The 20,952-nt window shown below is 50.4% G+C and overlaps 1 protein-coding gene across 1 annotated transcript; it reads right to left on the reverse strand.

Annotated features, from left to right (window-relative positions):
* Positions 1-472: 472 nt before the first annotated feature.
* LOC137359193 (uncharacterized) lies at positions 473-16,381 on the reverse strand. The gene is made up of 4 exons (XM_068025255.1): positions 16,312-16,381; positions 15,683-15,794; positions 4,171-4,263; positions 473-2,237 (listed from the first exon to the last, which is right to left on the reverse strand). Exons 1-4 carry the CDS (start codon positions 16,369-16,371, stop codon positions 568-570), a joined length of 1,935 nt encoding a protein of 644 aa, XP_067881356.1. The 5' UTR covers positions 16,372-16,381; the 3' UTR covers positions 473-567.
* Between the last annotated feature and the right edge of the window lie 4,571 nt (positions 16,382-20,952).

The following is a 20,952-nucleotide window of genomic DNA, read 5'->3' on the forward strand; positions in this document are numbered from 1 at the left end:
TCGAGGAACAGCATCTCATTTACTGATTAGGCACACTACAGCCTGCTGGACTGAACATTGAGTTCAATAATTTCAGAGCATGACGAGCCCCCCTTTTTTATTTTTAGTTTTTTTTTCATTTGTTTATTTTATTTTAGTTTGTTTCTACTGCGCCTACCCACTGTTTTTTTCATGTTTGTGCTTGGGGCCAGGCTGCTCAGTTTTCTGTCAATTAACACCCTCTCTGTACTAACGCTCTGTCTTTCAGCACACCATTAACATACCGTTTGCCTTTGCTCCATGACCTTCTGGTCGGTTATTGTCTGTGACCTTGTCCTATCAACACCTTCTCTTTTGTTATCTCTTGCCCCACCCCTGCTTTCCTTACTCAAAACCTTTTACATTTCTAATATTTGCCAGTTCTGATGAAGGGTCACTGACCTGAAACATTAACTCTGCTTCTCTCTCCACAGATGCTGCCAGACCTGCTGAGTATTTCCAGCATTTCTTGTTTTTATTTCACATTCTTTACTCACTGAAGTCAGTGGTTTAATGTGAGTTTGAGGCAACCTGTAACTGTCTCTTTCTTCAGTCCCTGTCTCTGCACTGTGAACACAGTCCATGTTTAGACACAACTCTGTCCGCATCTGCAGAGTTTGTTGGAATTGTCAGACAGCGCCGTGCTAGCTTTGCAAGGTAGGGGATTCTGTATTCCGCAGAGTTCCAAAACTGCAGCACAGGCAAAGTACAATCTGCTTCTTTTGCGATGCTTTTATAAGTAGGAATCTCCAGTCTACAGTTCTTGTCAAAGCCAGGAATCGCATCAAGCGAGTTTAAGTCCATCATCAACAGATGCATTTGTGCAGGGTCAAAGATACGCACAGCTTTCAGGAAGGCCGCGGAAGGTTGTTGAAACCTCTGAGCCGCTTTTTCATCACCACTTGACTCTTCCCCATAGGAGTAATATTGTTTGAGCTTCTTTGCCGTGCAAGAAAACACCCGTTGAGCACAGGCATTTAATTCAGCGTCATCAGAGTGTTGTTCGTTTGACTCGGCTTCAGCCCAGAACAGCACGTCCATGACTTTATTATAAGCTTTGTGGATTGTGATGTGTCGAGATTCAAACCAAGTGATTATATCCAAAAATCGTGTCGCATTCTTGGCAACAAACTGAACCTCCTCATTAAGCTGAGCATTGTTTAGAAGGGTTACAATGTCTGTTAAAACCTGTGCTTTTGGTGTCAGTGTGAGCTCTTCTGAGATGAAGTCTGAGTAGTATTTCAGGTGAGCTGCATGATGCTGTACTGCCCGAAACCAGGAATTCCAATGTGTAATCACTGGCTCTGGAGGAAGGGCAAAGTTCTGTTCTCCAATTTCAGCCATATTTGCAATGTGTTGCCTGTATCGAAGCTTGCGGCTAGGGCAGTGTTTGAAGATCTTTTTAAAGTAGCTGACCAGTTTGTCGACTTTACCAAACTCACTTTTCCACAGCTCAGTGACAAGAGAAATTATAAGTGCATTACATGTAATATAGACAGCATTAGGCATTACACCTTGGAGCACAGATTTGAAAGATTTTATCATGTAAGTTGCATTGTCACTAATGAAAGCAGACACTTTGTTGAAATCTGCCCCGTATTTGCAAATGGTTTTGATTATCGTTTGGGAAATTGTGGTGTAATTAACAGCTTCTAAGCGGACGCAGTCTGCGAGCACTGTTGTTAGCTTTCCTGACTGTACATCTTCAGCCTTACCGGACATAAAATCAAACAAAACACGCAGCACATAGTTGTCTTGATCATCAGTAGACTCATCGCAAATGATTGCAAAGGACTCACATGCGTTAATCTGAGACTTCACCTCCCCACAATGCGCAGCAAAACCCTTCGGTAGGTAGTCCTGTCGTAGTTTATTTGCACTTGGCAAGAAACCACCATTTTGCACATGTCGTTGAATGAACACCCGCAGCTTTGGGTGATCAAGTTTTTCCAATGGTATGTCAGCACTTGCAAAAGCATCCACAAGTTCCACTGCAATCAACTGACGATTTTCTGACCTCTCTGTCAACTTCTTAAATGGAGATGAAATTATTGCTTGTTTTTTTGCGTGTTCATTTTCCAGCAGTGCGGTGTTGGACTCTAAGTGCTGCTGAACCATTGCCCGCCGTGTGTGATCCAATGAAACATTGCAGCTTGAACGAAATAGTATTCCACCATCGGCACGCAGGACTTGTCTTCCAAATGCTTTCACTCGGTGTGCTGCAGTAAAGGTTGTGGCTGTTTTTTATTTGCTCATTCTGCCATTCTCACTTGTCTGCTAACACATGTGACTGCTACTCTCAAAACTAACAGGAAGCCCTCCCACATCTAATAATCAGCGGGTTCAGCCTTGTACCAATCGCTAAAATGGGCGAAGTACACAAAACGGCCAATTTCACGGCCATGAATTTGGTAGGGCCCTACATATATCCATGGGGAGACAGTCCGACAGTTGTGACAGACCCCAGGCACGAGGTTCTTACCCTGTCAGGACCATGGGGATATTCAACAGTGGAAGGTGGTGTCAGCGGCCAACCCTGATCCTAGACCCAGCTCGCCTCCAACACAAACCTCTCTTTTCCCCCACTTACCCCCACCGATCCCCCCTCACCCAATTACCCCCCCATCCCCCCTTACACCCCCCCTCCCCACTTATACCCCCTGATCCCCCGTCTCCCTACTTACACCGCCCGAAAACCCCTCTCCCGACTTACAACCCCCGATCCCCCCCTCCCCACTTACAATCCCCAATCCCCTCTTCCCACTGAGACCCCTTGATCCCCCCATCCCTCCTCTCCCTACTTACACCCCCCGATTTCCCCTCTCCCCACTTACACCCCCTCGATCCTCCCTCCCCACTTACAACCCCCGATCCCCCCTCTCCCCACTTACAACCCCCCCAATCTCCCCTCTTCCCACTTAAACCCACCGATCCCCCCCTTCCCACTTATACCCCATCCCTCCTCTCCCTACTTACACCCCCCTCTCCCCACTTACACCCCCTCAATCCCCCCTCCCCACTTACAACCCCCGATCCCCCCCCTCCCCACTTACAACCCCTCGGTCCCCTCGCTCCCCACTTACACCCCCTGATCCCCCCGCTCCCCACTTACACACCCTGATCCCCCCCGCTCCCCACTTACACACCCTGATACCACCGCTCCCCACTTACACCCCCTCTCCCCCCTCACACCCCCAATCCCCCCTCCTCATTTACCCCCTGATCCCCCGTCTCCCCACTGACACCCGCCCCAATCCCTTCTCCCCACTTACACCCACCCGATTCCCCACTTAACCCCCCCCGATCCCCACTTACACCCCCCTGAACCCCCGTCCACACTTACACCTCCCCATTCCCCCTCTCTCCACATCCCATCTCCCCTCTCCCCACTTACACCCCCCCGATTCCCCCTCTCCCCACTTAACACCCCGATCCCCCGTCTACCCACTTACACCCGCCCTGATCCCCCGTCTACCCACATACACTCGCCCCGATCCCCCCTCCCCACTTACACCCGCCCCGATCCCCCCTCTCACACAGCTACACCCCACCGATTCCCCCTCTCCCCACTTACCCCCCATCCCCCCTCTCCCCACCCGCCTCTCCTCACTTACCACCCCACATCCCCCTCTCCCCACTTACACTGGGGATCAGTAATGTGATGAAAGATCCAGAAGCCTGGATATGGCTTCAAATCCCACCACGGCAGCTGACGAAAATGAAATTCTGTTTATTAATAAATCTGAAATTAAAAGCCAGTCTTGGTAGCGGTGGACCATGAAACCACTGAATTGTTGTAAAAACCCATCTGGTTCACTTATGTCCTTTAGGGAAGGAAATCTGCCGTACTGACCCGGTCTGGCCTACACATTGACACTTAACTGGTTGCTGGGCAACTTCAGAGGCAATCAGTTGTAGACAGCTCACCACCACCTTCTCAACGGCAATTAGGGATGGGCAACAAATGCTGGCCTTGCCAGTGACGCCCACATCCCAACAATGCAATCAATTTTTAAAAATCCCTCTCACCCCACTTTCTTCTTGCCTCGTTCCCTTCCCCACCCAACTTTCCCCCATCCTGGTCACGGCGCCCCACCCACCCAGTCTCTTCCCCATTAGGCCTGGGTTTGTTGCTAGCAATGTTGTCCTTACCTGGTAGCTCCTGTAGCTCTGGGCCAGGTTGCGTGTCAGAGTGATGGGCGGTTGGATTCAGTGCGTCCGTACTCTCGCTGTCCGATTCTACCTCTGTGCAGGAGGAAAGCAGAGAGAGATGAGGCAAGTATCAGGGACGAGGAGGGGAAGGAAAGAGACGGGGCCTGGCGAGAGGCAAGTACAACGGGAAAGACAAAGAGAGAGAGAGACGCAATTCCAGGGGCAAGTATGTGGGTTTCAACATCTGGGATCACGGGGAGGGGGGTTAGAGACAGCATGAGGGACACAGAAAGGAGGGAACTTACAGACCAATGACTATACACAGGAAGATCCTGTTTATTACAGCCCAGGGTCGGTGATGGGAGAGGATCCTGTTTATTACAGCTCGGGGTTGGTGATGGGAGAGGATCCTGTTTATTACAGCCCGGGGTCGGTGATGGGGGAGGATCCTGTTTATTACAGCCCGGGGTCGGTGATGGGAGAGGATCCGGTTTATTACAGCTCGGGGTTGGTGATGGGAGAGGATCCTGTTTATTACAGCTCGGGGTTGGTGATGGGGGAGGATCCTGTTTATTACAGCTCGGGGTTGGTGATGGGGGAGGATCCTGTTTATTACAGCCCGGGGTCGGTGATGGGGGAGGATCCTGTTTATTACAGCTCGGGGTTGGTGATGGGGGAGGATCCTGTTTATTACAGCCCGGGGTTGGTGATGGGGGAGGATCCTGTTTATTACAGCTCGGGGTTGGTGATGGGAGAGGATCCTGTTTATTACAGCTCGGGGTTGGTGATGGGAGAGGATCCGGTTTATTACAGCCCGGGGTCGGTGATGGGGGAGGATCCTGTTTATTACAGCTCGGGGTTGGTGATGGGGGAGGATCCGGTTTATTACAGCTCGGGGTTGGTGATGGGGGAGGATCCTGTTTATTACAGCCCGGGGTTGGTGATGGGGGAGGATCCTGTTTATTACAGCTCGGGGTTGGTGATGGGAGAGGATCCTGTTTATTACAGCTCGGGGTTGGTGATGGGAGAGGATCCGGTTTATTACAGCCCGGGGTCGGTGATGGGGGAGGATCCTGTTTATTACAGCTCGGGGTTGGTGATGGGGGAGGATCCGGTTTATTACAGCTCGGGGTTGGTGATGGGGGAGGATCCTGTTTATTACAGCCCGGGGTCGGTGATGGGAGAGGATCCTGTTTATTACAGCTCGGGGTTGGTGATGGGAGAGGATCCTGTTTATTACAGCTCGGGGTTGGTGATGGGGGAGGATCCTGTTTATTACAGCCCGGGGTCGGTGATGGGGGAGGATCCTGTTTATTACAGCTCGGGGTTGGTGATGGGGGAGGATCCTGTTTATTACAGCCCGGGGTTGGTGATGGGGGAGGATCCTGTTTATTACAGCTCGGGGTTGGTGATGGGAGAGGATCCTGTTTATTACAGCTCGGGGTTGGTGATGGGAGAGGATCCGGTTTATTACAGCCCGGGGTCGGTGATGGGGGAGGATCCTGTTTATTACAGCTCGGGGTTGGTGATGGGGGAGGATCCGGTTTATTACAGCTCGGGGTCAGTGATGGGGGAGGATCCGGTTTATTACAGCTCGGGGTTGGTGATGGGAGAGGATCCTGTTTATTACAGCTCGGGGTTGGTGATGGGAGAGGATCCTGTTTATTACAGCTCGGGGTCAGTGATGGGGGAGGATCCGGTTTATTACAGCTCGGGGTCGGTGATGGGAGAGGATCCTGTTTATTACAGCTCGGGGTTGGTGATGGGGGAGGATCCGGTTTATTAAAGCCCAGGGTCGGTGATGGGGGAGGATCCGGTTTATTACAGCCCAGGGTCGGTGATGGGGGAGGATCCTGTTTATTACAGCCCGGGTCGGTGATGGGGGAGGATCCTGTTTATTACAGTTCGGGGTCGGTGATGGGGGAGGATCCTGTTTATTGCAGCTCGGGGTTGGTGATGGGGGAGGATCCTGTTTATTACAGTTCGGGGTCGGTGATGGGGGAGGATCCTGTTTATTACAGCTCGGGGTTGGTGATGGGGGAGGATCCTGTTTATTACAGTTCGGGGTCGGTGATGGGGGAGGATCCTGTTTATTACAGCCCGGGTCGGTGATGGGGGAGGATCCTGTTTATTGCAGCTCGGGGTTGGTGATGGGGGAGGATCCTGTTTATTACAGCCCGGGTCGGTGATGGGGGAGGATCCTGTTTATTACAGTTCGGGGTCGGTGATGGGGGAGGATCCTGTTTATTACAGCCCGGGTCGGTGATGGGGGAGGATCCTGTTTATTACAGCTCGGGGTTGGTGATGGGGGAGGATCCTGTTTATTACAGCCCGGGGTTGGTGATGGGGGAGGATCCTGTTTATTACAGCTCGGGGTTGGTGATGGGGGAGGATCCTGTTTATTACAGCTCGGGGTTGGTGATGGGGGAGGAGCCTGTTTTTTTTTCAATTCATTCATGGGATGTGGGCAACGCTGGCTTGGCCAGCATTTATTGCCCATCCCTAATTGCCCTTGAGAAGGTGGTGGTGAGCTGCCTTCCTGAACCGCTGCAGTCCATTTGGGGTAGGTATACCCACAGTGCTGTCAGGAAGGGAGTTCCAGGATTTTGACCCAGCGACAGTGAAGGAACGGTGATATAGTTCCAAGTCAGGATGGTGTGTGACTTGGAGGGGAACTTGCAGGTGGTGGTGTTCCCAAGTATTTGCTGCCCTTGTCCTTCTAGTTGGTAGAGGTTGCGGGTTTGGAAGGTGCTGTCTAAGGAGCCTTGGTGCGTTGCTGCAGTGCATCTTGTAGATGGTACACACTGCTGCCAATGTGCGCCGGTGATGGAGGGAGTGAATGTTTGTGGATGGGGTGCCAATCAAGCGGGCTGCTTTGTCCTGGATGGTGATGAGCTTCTTGAGTGTTGTTGGAGCTGCACCCATCCAGACAAGTGGAGAGTATTCCATCACACTCCTGACTTGTGCCTTGTAGATGGTGGACAGGCTTTGGGGAGCCAGGAGGTGAGTTACTCGCTGCAGGATTCCCAGCCTCTGACCTGCTCTTGTAGCCACAGTATTTATATGGCTACTCCAGTTCAGTTTCTGGTCAATGGTAGCCCCTAGGATGTTGATAGTGGGGGATTCAGCGATGGTAATGCTGTTGAATGTCAAGGGGAGATGGTTAGATTCTCTCTTGTTGGAGATGGTGATTGCCTGCCACTTGTGTGGTGTGAATGTTACTTGCCACTTATCAGCCCAAGCCTGGATATTGTCCAGGTCTTGCTGCATTTCTACAAGGACTGCTTCAGTATCTGAGGAGTCACGAATGGTGCTGAACATTGTGCAATCATCAGCGAACATCCCCACTTCTGACCTTATGATTGAAGGAAGGTCATTGATGAAGCAGCTGAAGATGTTTGGGCCTAGGACACTACCCTGAGGAACTCCTGTAGTGATGTCCTGGAGCTCAGATGATTGACCTCCAACAACCACAACCATCTTCCTTTGCGCTAGGCATGACTCCAGCCAGTGGAGGGTTTTCCCTCTGATTCCCATTGACCTCAGTTTTGCTCGGGCTCCTTGAGGCCATACTCGGTCAAATGCTGCCTTGATGTCAAGGGCAGTCACTCTCACCTCACCTCTTGAGTTCAGCTCCTTGGTCCATGTTTGAACCAAGGCTGGAATGAGGTCAGGAGCTGAGTGGCCCTGGCGGAACCCAAACTGAGCGTCACTGAGCAGGTTATTGCTGAGCAAGTGCTGCTTGATGGCACTGTTGATGACACCTTCCATCACTTTACTGATGATTGAGAGTAGGCTGATGGGGCGGTAATTGACCAGGTTGGACTTGTCCTGCTTTTTGTGTACAGGACATACCTGGGCAATTTTCCACATTGCAGGGTAGATGCCAATGTTGCAGCTGTACTGGAACAGCTTGGCTCGGGGCGCGGCAAGTTCTGGAGCACAGGTCTTCAGTACTATTGCTGGAATATTGTCATAGCTTTTGCAGTATCCGGTGCCTTCAGTCCTTTCTTGATATCACGCGAAGTGAATCGAATTGGCTGAAGTCTGGCATCTGTGATGCTGGGGACTTCAGGAGGAGGCCGAGGTGGATCATCAACTCAGCACTTGTGGCTGAAGATTGTTGCAAATGCTTCAGCCTTATCTTTTGCACTGATGTGCTGGGCTCCCCCATCATTGAGGATGGGGGAGCCCAGCATATTTAGTGTATTAACACCTAATCTGTACTAATGCTTTGTCTTTCAACACACCATTAACATATTGTTTGCCTTTGTTCCGTGACCTTTTGGTCAGCTATGTGGCCTGGTCCAATCTCGACCTCCTTTGTTATCTCTTTGCCCACCCCCACCTCACTTGCTTATAACCTGTGACTTTTCTAATATTTGTCAGTTCCGAAGAAGGATCACTGACCCGAAACGTTAACTCTGCTTCTCTTTTCACAGATGCTGCCAGACCTGCTGAGTGGTTCCAGCATTTCTTGTTTTTATTTCAAATTTCCAGCATCCGCAGTATTTTGCTTTTATTATGATTGAGGATGGGGATATTTGTGGAGCCACCTCCTCCAGTTAGTTGTTAATTGTCCACCACCATTCACGGCTGGATGTGGCAGGACTGCAGAGCTTAGATCTGATCCGTTTGTTATGGGATCTCTTAGCTCTGTCTATCACATGCTGCTTACGCAGTTTGGCACGCAGATAGTCCTGTGTTGTAGCTTCACCAGGTTGACACCTCATTTAGAGGTATGCCTGGTGCTGCTCCTGGCATGCCCTCCTGCACACTTCATTGAACCAGCGTTGGTCTCCTGGCTTGATGGTAATGGTAGAGTGGGGGATATGCCGGGCCATGAGGTTACAGATTGTGGTTGAGTACAATTCTGCTGCTGCTGATGGCCCACAGCGCCTCATGGATGCCCAATTTTGCATTGCTAGATCTGTTTGAAATCTATCCCATTTAGCACGGTGATAGTGCCACACAACACGATGGACGGTATCCTCAATGTGAAGGTGGGACTTTGTCACCACAAGGACTGTGCACTGGTCACTCCTACCAATACAGTCATGGACAGAAGCATCTGCGGCAGGCAGATTGGTGAGGACAAGGTCAAGTATGTTTATCCCCCGTGTTGGTTCCCCCACCACCTGCCGCATACCCAGTCTAGCAGCTATGTCCTTTAGGACTCGGCCAGCTCGGTCAGTAGTGGTGCTCCTGAGCCACTCTTGGTGATGGACATTGAAGTCCCCCACCCAGAGTACATTCTGTGCCCTTGCCACCCTCAGTGCTTCCTTCAAGTGGTGTTTGACTTGGTGGAGTACTGAGTCATCAGCTGAGGGAGGGTGGTAGGTGGTAATCAGTAGGAGGTTACCTTGCCTATGTTTGACCTGCTGCCATGAGACTTCATGGGATCCAGAGTCGATGTTGAGGATTCCCAGGGCAACTCCCTCCCTACTGTATACCACTGTCCCGCCACCTCTGGTGGGTCTGTCCTGCCGGTGGGACAGGACATACCCGGGGATGGTGATGGCAGTGTCTGGGACATTGTCTGTCAGGTATGATTCCGTGAGTATGACTATGTCAGGCTGTTGCTTGACTAGTCTGTGGGACAGCTCTCCCAACTTTGGCACAAGCCCCCAGATGTTAATAAGGAGGACTTTGCAGGGTCGACAGGGCTAGGTTAGCCTTGGTCGATGCCGGGTGGTCCGTCTGGTTTCATTCCTTTTTATTGACTTTGTAGCGGTTAGATGCAACTGAGTGGCTTGCTTGGCCATTTCAGAGGGCATGTAAGAGTTAACCACATTGCTGTGGGTCTGGAGTCACATGTAGGCCAGACCAGGTAAGGACAGCAGATTTCCTTCCCTAAAGGACACTAGTGAACCAGATGGGTTTTTACAACAATCGACAATGGTTTCATGGCCGTCATTAGACTAGCTTTTAATTCCAGATTGATTAATTAAATTCAAATTCCACCTTCTGCTGTGGTGGGATTTGAACCCATGTCCCCAGAGAAATACCCTGGGACTCTCGATTACGAATCCAGTGATAATACCACGACGCCACCGCCTACCCCCTATTATTACAGTTCGGGGTTGGTGATGGGAGAGGATCCTGTTTATTACAGTTCGGGGTTGCTGATGGGAGAGGATCCTGTTTATTACAGCCCGGGGTCAGTGATGGGAGAGGATCCTGTTTATTACAGCCCGGGGTCAGTGATGGGAGAGGATCCTGTTTATTACAGCTCGGGGTTGGTGATGGGAGAGGATCCTGTTTATTACAGCCCGGGGTCAGTGATGGGAGAGGATCCTGTTTATTACAGCCCGGGGTCAGTGATGGGGGAGGATCCTGTTTATTACAGCTCGGGGTTGCTGATGGGAGAGGATCCTGTTTATTACAGCCCGGGGTCAGTGATGGGAGAGGATCCTGTTTATTACAGCCCGGGGTCAGTGATGGGGGAGGATCCTGTTTATTACAGCTCGGGGTTGCTGATGGGAGAGGATCCTGTTTATTACAGCCCGGGGTCAGTGATGGGAGAGGATCCTGTTTATTACAGCCCGGGGTCAGTGATGGGAGAGGATCCTGTTTATTACTGCCCGGGGTTGGTGATGGGAGAGGATCCTGTTTATTACAGCCCGGGGTCAGTGATGGGGGAGGATCCTGTTTATTACAGCTCGGGGTTGCTGATGGGAGAGGATCCTGTTTATTACAGCCCGGGGTCAGTGATGAGAGAGGATCCTGTTTATTACTGCCCGGGGTTGGTGATGGGAGAGGATCCTGTTTATTACAGCCCGGGGTCAGTGATGAGAGAGGATCCTGTTTATTACTGCCCGGGGTTGGTGATGGGAGAGGATCCTGTTTATTACAGCTCGGGGTTGCTGATGGGAGAGGATCCTGTTTATTACAGCCCGGGGTCAGTGATGGGAGAGGATCCTGTTTATTACAGCCCAGGGTCAGTGATGGGGGAGGATCCTGTTTATTACAGCTCGGGGTTGCTGATGGGAGAGGATCCTGTTTATTACAGCCCGGGGTCAGTGATGGGAGAGGATCCTGTTTATTACAGTTCGGGGTCAGTGATGGGAGAGGATCCTGTTTATTACAGCCCGGGGTCAGTGATGGGAGAGGATCCTGTTTATTACAGCCCGGGGTTGGTGATGGGAGAGGATCCTGTTTATTACAGCCCGGGGTCAGTGATGGGGGAGGATCCTGTTTATTACAGTTCGGGGTCAGTGATGGGAGAGGATCCTGTTTATTACAGCTCGGGGTTGCTGATGGGAGAGGATCCTGTTTATTACTGCCCGGGGTTGGTGATGGGGGAGGATCCTGTTTATTACAGCCCGGGGTCAGTGATGGGAGAGGATCCTGTTTATTACAGCCCGCGGTTGGTGATGGGAGAGGATCCTGTTTATTACAGCCCGGGATCAGTGATGGGGGAGGATCCTGTTTATTACAGTTCGGGGTCAGTGATGGGGGAGGATCCTGTTTATTACAGCTCGGGGTTGCTGATGGGAGAGGATCCTGTTTATTACAGCCCGGGGTTGGTGATGGGAGAGGATCCTGTTTATTACAGCCCGGGGTCAGTGATGGGAGAGGATCCTGTTTATTACAGCCCGGGGTCAGTGATGGGAGAGGATCCTGTTTATTACTGCCCGGGGTTGGTGATGGGGGAGGATCCTGTTTATTACTGCCCGGGGTTGGTGATGGGGTGGATCCTGTTTATTACAGCTCGGGGTTGCTGATGGGAAAGGATCCTGTTTATTACTGCCCGGGGTTGGTGATGGGAGAGGATCCTGTTTATTACAGCCCGGGGTCAGTGATGGGAGAGGATCCTGTTTATTACTGCCCGGGGTTGGTGATGGGGTGGATCCTGTTTATTACAGCTCGGGGTTGCTGATGGGAGAGGATCCTGTTTATTACTGCCCGGGGTTGGTGATGGGAGAGGATCCTGTTTATTACAGCCCGGGGTCAGTGATGGGAGAGGATCCTGTTTATTACAGCCCGGGGTCAGTGATGGGAGAGGATCCTGTTTATTACTGCCCGGGGTTGGTGATGGGGGAGGATCCTGTTTATTACAGCCCGGGGTCAGTGATGGGAGAGGATCCTGTTTATTACAGCCCGGGGTCAGTGATGGGAGAGGATCCTGTTTATTACTGCCCGGGGTTGGTGATGGGGGAGGATCCTGTTTATTACAGCCCGGGGTCAGTGATGGGAGAGGATCCTGTTTATTACTGCCCGGGGTTGGTGATGGGAGAGGATCCTGTTTATTACTGCCCGGGGTTGGTGATGGGGGAGGATCCTGTTTATTCCTGCCCGGGGTTGGTGATGGGAGAGGATCCTGTTTATTACAGCCCGGGGTCAGTGATGGGAGAAGATCCTGTTTATTACTGCCCGGGGTTGGTGATGGGAGAGGATCCTGTTTATTACTGCCCGGGGTTGGTGATGGGAGAGGATCCTGTTTATTACTGCCCGGGGTTGGTGATGGGAGAGGATCCTGTTTATTACTGCCCAGGGTTGGTGGTGGTGGAGGATCCTGTTTATTACTGCCCGGGGTTGGTGATGGGAGAGGATCCTGTTTATTACTGCCCGGGGTTGGTGATGGGAGAGGATCCTGTTTATTACTGCCCAGGGTCGGTGATGGGAGAGGATCCTGTTTATTACAGCCCGGGGTCAGTGATGGGAGAAGATCCTGTTTATTACTGCCCGGGGTTGGTGATGGGAGAGGATCCTGTTTATTACTGCCCGGGGTTGGTGGTGGTGGAGGATCCTGTTTATTACTGCCCGGGGTTGGTGATGGGAGAAGATCCTGTTTATTACTGCCCGGGGTTGGTGATGGGGGAGGATCCTGTTTATTACAGCCCGGGGTTGGTGATGGGAGAGGATCCTGTTTATTACTGCCCGGGGTTGGTGATGGGAGAGGATCCTGTTTATTACTGCCCGGGGTTGGTGGTGGTGGAGGATCCTGTTTATTACTGCCCGGGGTTGGTGATGGGAGAGGATCCTGTTTATTACTGCCCGGGGTTGGTGATGGGAGAGGATCCTGTTTATTACTGCCCAGGGTCGGTGATGGGAGAGGATCCTGTTTATTACAGCCCGGGGTCAGTGATGGGAGAAGATCCTGTTTATTACTGCCCGGGGTTGGTGATGGGAGAGGATCCTGTTTATTACTGCCCGGGGTTGGTGATGGGAGAGGATCCTGTTTATTACTGCCCGGGGTTGGTGGTGGTGGAGGATCCTGTTTATTACTGCCCGGGGTTGGTGATGGGAGAGGATCCTGTTTATTACTGCCCGGGGTTGGTGATGGGAGAGGATCCTGTTTATTACTGCCCGGGGTTGGTGGTGGTGGAGGATCCTGTTTATTACTGCCCGGGGTTGGTGATGGGAGAGGATCCTGTTTATTACTGCCCGGGGTTGGTGGTGGTGGAGGATCCTGTTTATTACTGCCCGGGGTTGGTGATGGGAGAGGATCCTGTTTATTACTGCCCAGGGTCGGTGATGGGAGAGGATCCTGTTTATTACAGCCCGGGGTCAGTGATGGGAGAAGATCCTGTTTATTACTGCCCGGGGTTGGTGATGGGAGAGGATCCTGTTTATTACTGCCCGGGGTTGGTGGTGGTGGAGGATCCTGTTTATTACTGCCCGGGGTTGGTGGTGGTGGAGGATCCTGTTTATTACTGCCCGGGGTTGGTGGTGGTGGAGGATCCTGTTTATTACTGCCCGGGGTTGGTGATGGGAGAGGATCCTGTTTATTACTGCCCGGGGTTGGTGATGGGAGAGGATCCTGTTTATTACTGCCCGGGGTTGGTGATGGGAGAAGATCCTGTTTATTACTGCCCGGGGTTGGTGATGGGAGAGGATCCTGTTTATTACTGCCCGGGGTTGGTGGTGGGGGAGGATCCTGTTTATTACTGCCCGGGGTTGGTGATGGGAGAAGATCCTGTTTATTACTGCCCGGGGTTGGTGATGGGAGAGGATCCTGTTTATTACTGCCCGGGGTTGGTGGTGCTGCAGGATCCTGTTTATTACTGCCCGGGGTTGGTGATGGGAGAGGATCCTGTTTATTACAGCCCGGGGTCAGTGATGGGAGAAGATCCTGTTTATTACTGCCCGGGGTTGGTGATGGGAGAGGATCCTGTTTATTACTGCCCGGGGTTGGTGGTGCTGCAGGATCCTGTTTATTACTGCCCGGGGTTGGTGATGGGAGAGGATCCTGTTTATTACTGCCCGGGGTTGGTGGTGGTGGAGGATCCTGTTTATTACTGCCCGGGGTTGGTGATGGGAGAGGATCCTGTTTATTACTGCCCGGGGTTGGTGGTGCTGCAGGATCCTGTTTATTACAGCCCGGGGTCGGTGATGGGGTGGATCCTGTTTATTACAGCCCGGGGTCAGTGATGGGAGAGGATCCTGTTTATTACAGCCCGGGGTCAGTGATGGGAGAGGATCCTGTTTATTACTGCCCGGGGTTGGTGATGGGAGAGGATCCTGTTTCTTACAGCTCGGGGTCGGTGATGGGGGAGGATCCTGTTTATTACAGCCCGGGGTTGGTGATGGGGGAGGATCCTGTTTATTATAGATCGGGGTCGGTGATGTGGGAGGATCCTGTTTATTACAGCCCGGGGTTGGTGATGGGAGAGGATCCTGTTTCTTACAGCTCGGGGTCGGTGATGGGGGAGGATCCTGTTTATTACAGCCCGGGGTCGGTGATGGGGGAGGATCCTGTTTATTACAGCCCGGGGTCAGTGATGGGAGAGGATCCTGTTTATTACTGCCCGGGGTTGGTGATGGGAGAGGATCCTGTTTATTACAGCTCGGGGGTTGTTGATGGGAGGATCCTGTTTCTTACAGCGGGTCGGTGTGGTGATGGGGGAGGATCCTGTTTATTACAGCTCGGGGTCGGTGATGGGGAGGATCCTGTTTATCTCAAGCGTGTGATGGGTGTCGGATGCCTGTTTACATTACAGCTCGGGTGGTGAGGGTGAGTCTGTTCTACCTGTTTTATGAGATATGCTCGGTTGTGCTTGGGAGGATCCTGTTTATTAAGTTCGGGAGTAGGTGACTGACTTGTATTAGAGGTTGACATGTTAGGTCCTGTGCTTGGGTGATGGTAGATGTATGATCTATGTACTAGGCTGCGGGTTGTGATGGTGAAGAGGGTTCCTTTTGATTATTAATGCCGGGTTGGCTGATGCGAGTGGAGAGATCCTGTTTATTACAGTTCGGGTTTGGTGATGGGGAGGATCCCTGTTTATTATCAGCCCGGGTTGGTGATGGGGAGGATCCGGTTTATTACTGCTCCTGAGTCGTATGGTAGATCTGTTTATTAATGATCCGATGTTTATTATCTGGCCAGTTACTGCCGTGGTGGTAATGGGGCAGGATCATGTTTATTACAGCCCTGGGGTTGTGTGTGGGGAGGGAGTCCTGTTTATTACTGCCCGGGGTTGGTGATGGGAGAGGATCCTGTTTATTACTGCCCGGGGTTGGTGATGGGGGAGTGCCCGCTAACACCTCACCGTTTGTTTCTCACCTTCTGCCTCAATGGCTCCCCGAGCCTCTCTCTCCAGCCTCTGCCTCAGAAGTTCGTGCTGCTTTTCCAGGTACTGCTTGATGAAGCTGTTTGAACTCATCTCCTCCCCGATCTACAGTCACAAAGAGAGAACGGTTAGAACCGATCATAGCTCCAAGCACACACAGCCCTCATCCGTGCTGTGCACACACACACACACTCACCCCACCTGTGCTCTGAATACACACTCACCTAAGTTTGTGCTGTGCACACACACATCACCATCCCCCCAATCCGTGTTGTGAACACAAACAAAAGTATACACACTCTCACACTTACCCCATCTGTGCTGTACACAGAGGCGTATATAAACACACACACAAAGCACAACACCATCTGTGCTGTGAACATACACAGGCACATACACACATTCACCCCATCTGTGCTGTGCACACATGCACATGTACACACACACATACACAGCACAGAGATAAATGCATATGTACACACAGCGAGGCATATTGCAGATTGTGTCCCACTGTATCCGCTCCCCCAGCCCCGCCCCATCGTGTCGCACTGTATCCGCTCCCCCAGCCCAGCCCCATCGTGTCGCACTGTATCCGCTCCCCCAGCCCAGGACATGGTCTTACTTGCGAGTTAGGCTGGAATCCGGAGTGCGAGGTCGAGTGTTTCTGTAGCTGTTCCAGCATCAGGGCCTGCAACAGGTAAACAGAAGCTCAGGTCAGAGGAGGTGGGGTGGGGGCAAAGGAGGAGGAATGGCAGGGAAGGAGCGAGAGAGACAGTTACACAGTCAGTGACTCTTATCCTGCTGAATAAACAGTGACTCTGTACAGTTACACAGCGAGAGATCCTTACCCTGCTGAATAAACAGTGACTCTGTACAGTTACACAGTCAGTGACTCTTACCCTGCTGAATAAACAGTGACTCTGTACAGTTACACAGTCAGTGACTCTTATCCTGCTGAATAAACAGTGACTCTGTACAGTTACACAGTCAGTGACTCTTACCCTGCTGAATAAACAGTGACTCTGTACAGTTACACAGCGAGAGATCCTTACCCTGCTGAATAAACAGTGACTCTGTACAGTTACACAGCGAGAGATCCTTACCCTGCTGAATAAACAGTGACTCTCCCTATCCCTTCTGCCAAGATACATCACCTTACACTTGTCAGTATTAAATTCGATCTGCCACCTGTCTGCCCATCCTGCTATCTATCTATGTCCTGTTGCAGGCAGTTGACATCAGCCTCGCTGTTTGGTGTCATTGGCAAATTTTGAGATTCTGCTCTGTATTCCAATATCCAAGTCATTTATTTATGGCAAAAAAAGCAGTGGTCCCAGCGCTGACCCTTGGGGAACACCACTGTCTACCATTCTCCAGTCTGAAAAACAACCATTTACTGCGATTCGCTATTTTCTGTCCTTAAAGCCATTTTATACAACTGCACACTGACCCTCCCATTCCATGAGCCTCAATTTTGTTAACCAACCTTTTATGTGGTACCTTATCAGACGCATTCTTAGAATTCAGATAAACATCTGCTGCATTCCCTTCATCAATCTTCTCTGTATATTAAGCACCCAGTCCTCACCATTTTTAAGCCACGTTTCTGTTATTGCCCTACAATATATTCCCAGACTGCTATTTGTGCTTGTAGCTCACCAACCTTATTCACCACACTTTGTATGTTTACGCACATGCATTGTAATCTTGTCTTTCCATTCCTCGTTGTCCTTCTCAGTCTGCTCCTAACTAATATGGAACTACTCCCTTACAGACAGAGTTATACAGCACAGAAACAGGCCCTTCAGCCATCAAGCACCTATCTATTCTAATCCCATTTTCCAGCACTTGGCCCGTAGCCTTGTATGCTATGGCGTTTCAAGTGCTCATCTAAATACTTCTTAAATGTTGTGAGGGTTCCTGCCTCTAACACCCCTTCAAGTAATGTGTTCCAGATTCCAACCACCCTCTGGGTGAAAACATTTTTCCTCAAATCCGCTCTAAACCTCCTGCACCTTACCTTAAATCTATGCCCCCTGGTTATTGACACCTCCGCAAAGGGAAAAGGTTTCTTCCTATCTAACCTATGAATGCCCCTCATAATTTTGTAGAGTACTCTAGTACTGTCTAACACTCTCACATTACGCCCCTTATTCCGCTTTTCTACTTCGATCTGCTGGTGCCCATCTCCGTGCCAATTTAGTTTAAATCCTCCCCAACCCCACACTAGTGAACCTCCCTGCGAAGACATTGGTCCCGGTCCTGTTGAGGTGCAACCCGTCCATTTTGAATAGGTGCCTCCTGCCCCAGAACTGGTCCCAATGCCCCAAGAACCTGAAGGCCTCCCTCCTGCACCATGCTTCAAGCTACACATTGATCCTCCCTATCTTCCCATCTCTACTCTCGCTAGCGTGTGGCACTGGGAGTAATCCAGAGATTACTACCCTCAAAGTCCTACTGTTTAACTTCCTCCTTAGCTCCTGAAAAACTGACCGTAGGACCTCAATACGTGCCCTTGCTATGTTGTTGGTACCACTGTGCATTTATTGCACCTCCCTGATTGCCCTTGAGCCTTCTTGAACCGCTGCAGTCCTTGTGGTGTGGGTACACCCACAGTGCTATTATGAAGGGAGTTCCAGGATTTTGACCCAATGACAGTGAAGGAACGGCGATATAGTTCCAAGTTAGGATGGCGTGTGACTTGAAGGGGAACTTGCAGGTGGTGGTGTTCCCATGCGTCTGCTGCCCTTGTCCTTCTAGGTGCTAGAGGTCGTGGGTTTGGAAGGTGCTGTCGAAGGAGCCTTAGTGAGGTGGCTCTCTTCAGATAATTATTCAATTCCCCTTTGAAAGCCCCGATTGGGTCTGCCTCCACCACACTCTCAGGTAGTGAGCAGATACTGACCACTCGCTGCGAGTGAAAGATTTTCCACATTGTCGCCTTTGGTTCTTCCTCCATGGACCTTAAATCGGTGTCCTCCAATTCTTCACTCTTCTGCCAATTCTGAGGTGGCCATGGGATCCAGGGCTAAGTGGCAAGTTGGAAACAAAATGGGCTCAGAGGCAGGAAGCGAAGGGGAATGGTCGAGGGGTGTTTTTGTGACTGGAAGGCTGTTTCCAGTGGGGTTCCGCAGGGCTCAGTACCAGCTCCCTTGCTGTTTGTGATATATATCAAAGATCTGGACTTGAATGTAGGAGGTATCAATAAGAAGTCTGCAGACGACACAAAAATTGGCTGTCTGGTTGATAATGAAGAAGAAAGCTGCAGAACTGTGGCAAAAAGAGTTCAATCTGAAGAAATGTGAGGTAATGCATTTGGGAAGGGAACAAGGCAAGGGAATACACAATAAATGGTTGGATACTGAGCAGTGTAGAGGGTCAGACACTTGACTCCCCTATAGTTCAAGAGACTCTTTATCTCAACCTGGAATATATTCAATGACCCAGCCTCCACTGCTCTCTGGGGAAGAGAATTCCGAACACTAAGACCCTCTGAGAACAAATTCCTTCTCATCTCCGTCTTAAATGGGAGACCCTTATTCTGAAACGGTGCCCCTAGTTCTAGATTCCCCCACAAGGGGAAACATCCTTTTAGCATCTACATTGTCAAGCGCCTTTAGAATCTTGTATGGCAGCTCACCACCACCTTCTCAAGGGCAATTAGGGATGGGCAATAAATGCTGGCCTGGCCAGCGACGCCCACATCCCATGAATGAATAAAAAAATGAATGAATTAAAAAAAGATCACCTCTCATTCTTCTAAACTCCAATGAGTATAGGCCCAACCTGCTCAACCTTTCCTCATAAGACAAACCCCTTCAACCCAGGAATCAGCCCAGTGAACCTTCTCTGAACTGCTTCCAATGCAAGTCTGTCCCTCCTTAAATAAGGAGACCAAATCTGTACACAGTACTCTAGGTGTGATCTCACCAATATCCTGTACAGTTGTAGCAAGACTTCCCTACTTTTATTCTCGATCTCCTTCACAATAAAGTCCAACATTCCATTTGCTAACGTTTTGTGATTCATGTACAAGGACACCCAGGTCCCTCTGTACCGCAGCATTCTGCAGTCTCTCTCCATTTAAATAATATTCTACTTTTCTTTTCTTCCTGCTAAAGTGGGCAAGCTCACATTTTCCCACAGTACAGACCATCTGACAAATTTTTGCCCACTCACTTAACCTATCTAAATCTTGAGTACTGCTGAAATAGGGTGAATCAAAGACATCCTGCGTAACAATGGCTACCCTGATCAGATCATCTCTCGCTGTATCTCGTGCAAATTTAAGAACGGGCCTAAGGCCATCATTTTCAGTCCTGAAAAGTGCCCAGTCTACCTCAAATTAGCCTGGAAGGGTAAGGTATCCCAAACATTTGAGCAACAGGTGAAGCTAGCTGTTTCACGCTGTTACTATGCAGTAGCAACACGTGTGACGGATCGTATCAAACATGTCCCTTCCGCTGTTCGCAACGGACAAGGTACGGTACGGGCCGTACCCAACCAGCCCATGCTTGCAAAACTCAAAGCACAGTGTCCAACATTAGATGTGATTCCGCAATTGGACAACATTTGCTAAATAATCCACAGTGTGCTAAGAATTACGCTGACAACCAATTTAAGATTGTCAGTCGAGCTTGCAGTTTGGTGCATTTGTGCGTACTGGAAGCTACATATATTAATACACAGGGCCCTGTTCTTTGCAGACAGGAAGAACATGTACACACATTGCACCTGTTTCAGCTAAACAAAAATAAGTGACAGCCATTCGCTGGTTCATTCCTCAAGCTGTCTGGTTTAAATTTTAAACAAAGCTTGGCAATTAACTGTCAGTCACCGTAAACTGGTACATTCTCCATGGCAATGCCTCCACCAGAGTTCACTTGCCAACCAATCAGCACTCTCTTCTCATGCAGTATAAAGTTGTCATTTTCCCTTACATTGGTATTCTTGTGGATTGTCCTGATGAGTGCAAGACGAAAAGCTTCGACAACATGTCTCTATTTTCAGCAATACTCAAGTTCTGTACTACCAAACGACTATTTCTACCTATATCTCTTTGCAAACTCTTTGTATCCTCCGTACAACTTGCTTTTCCTCCTATCTTTGTATCGTCTGCAAATACTGCAATACACTCAGTCCCTTCATCCAAGTCATTAACATAGTTTGTAAATAGTTGAGGCCCCAGCACTAATCCCTGTGGCACTCCAGTAATTACAGCTTGCCAACCTGAAAATGCTCCCTTTATTCCGACTCTCTGTTTCCT

This window comes from Heterodontus francisci, unplaced genomic scaffold (assembly GCF_036365525.1).
Source record: "Heterodontus francisci isolate sHetFra1 unplaced genomic scaffold, sHetFra1.hap1 HAP1_SCAFFOLD_2385, whole genome shotgun sequence".
Taxonomy (NCBI): Eukaryota; Metazoa; Chordata; class Chondrichthyes; order Heterodontiformes; family Heterodontidae; genus Heterodontus; species Heterodontus francisci.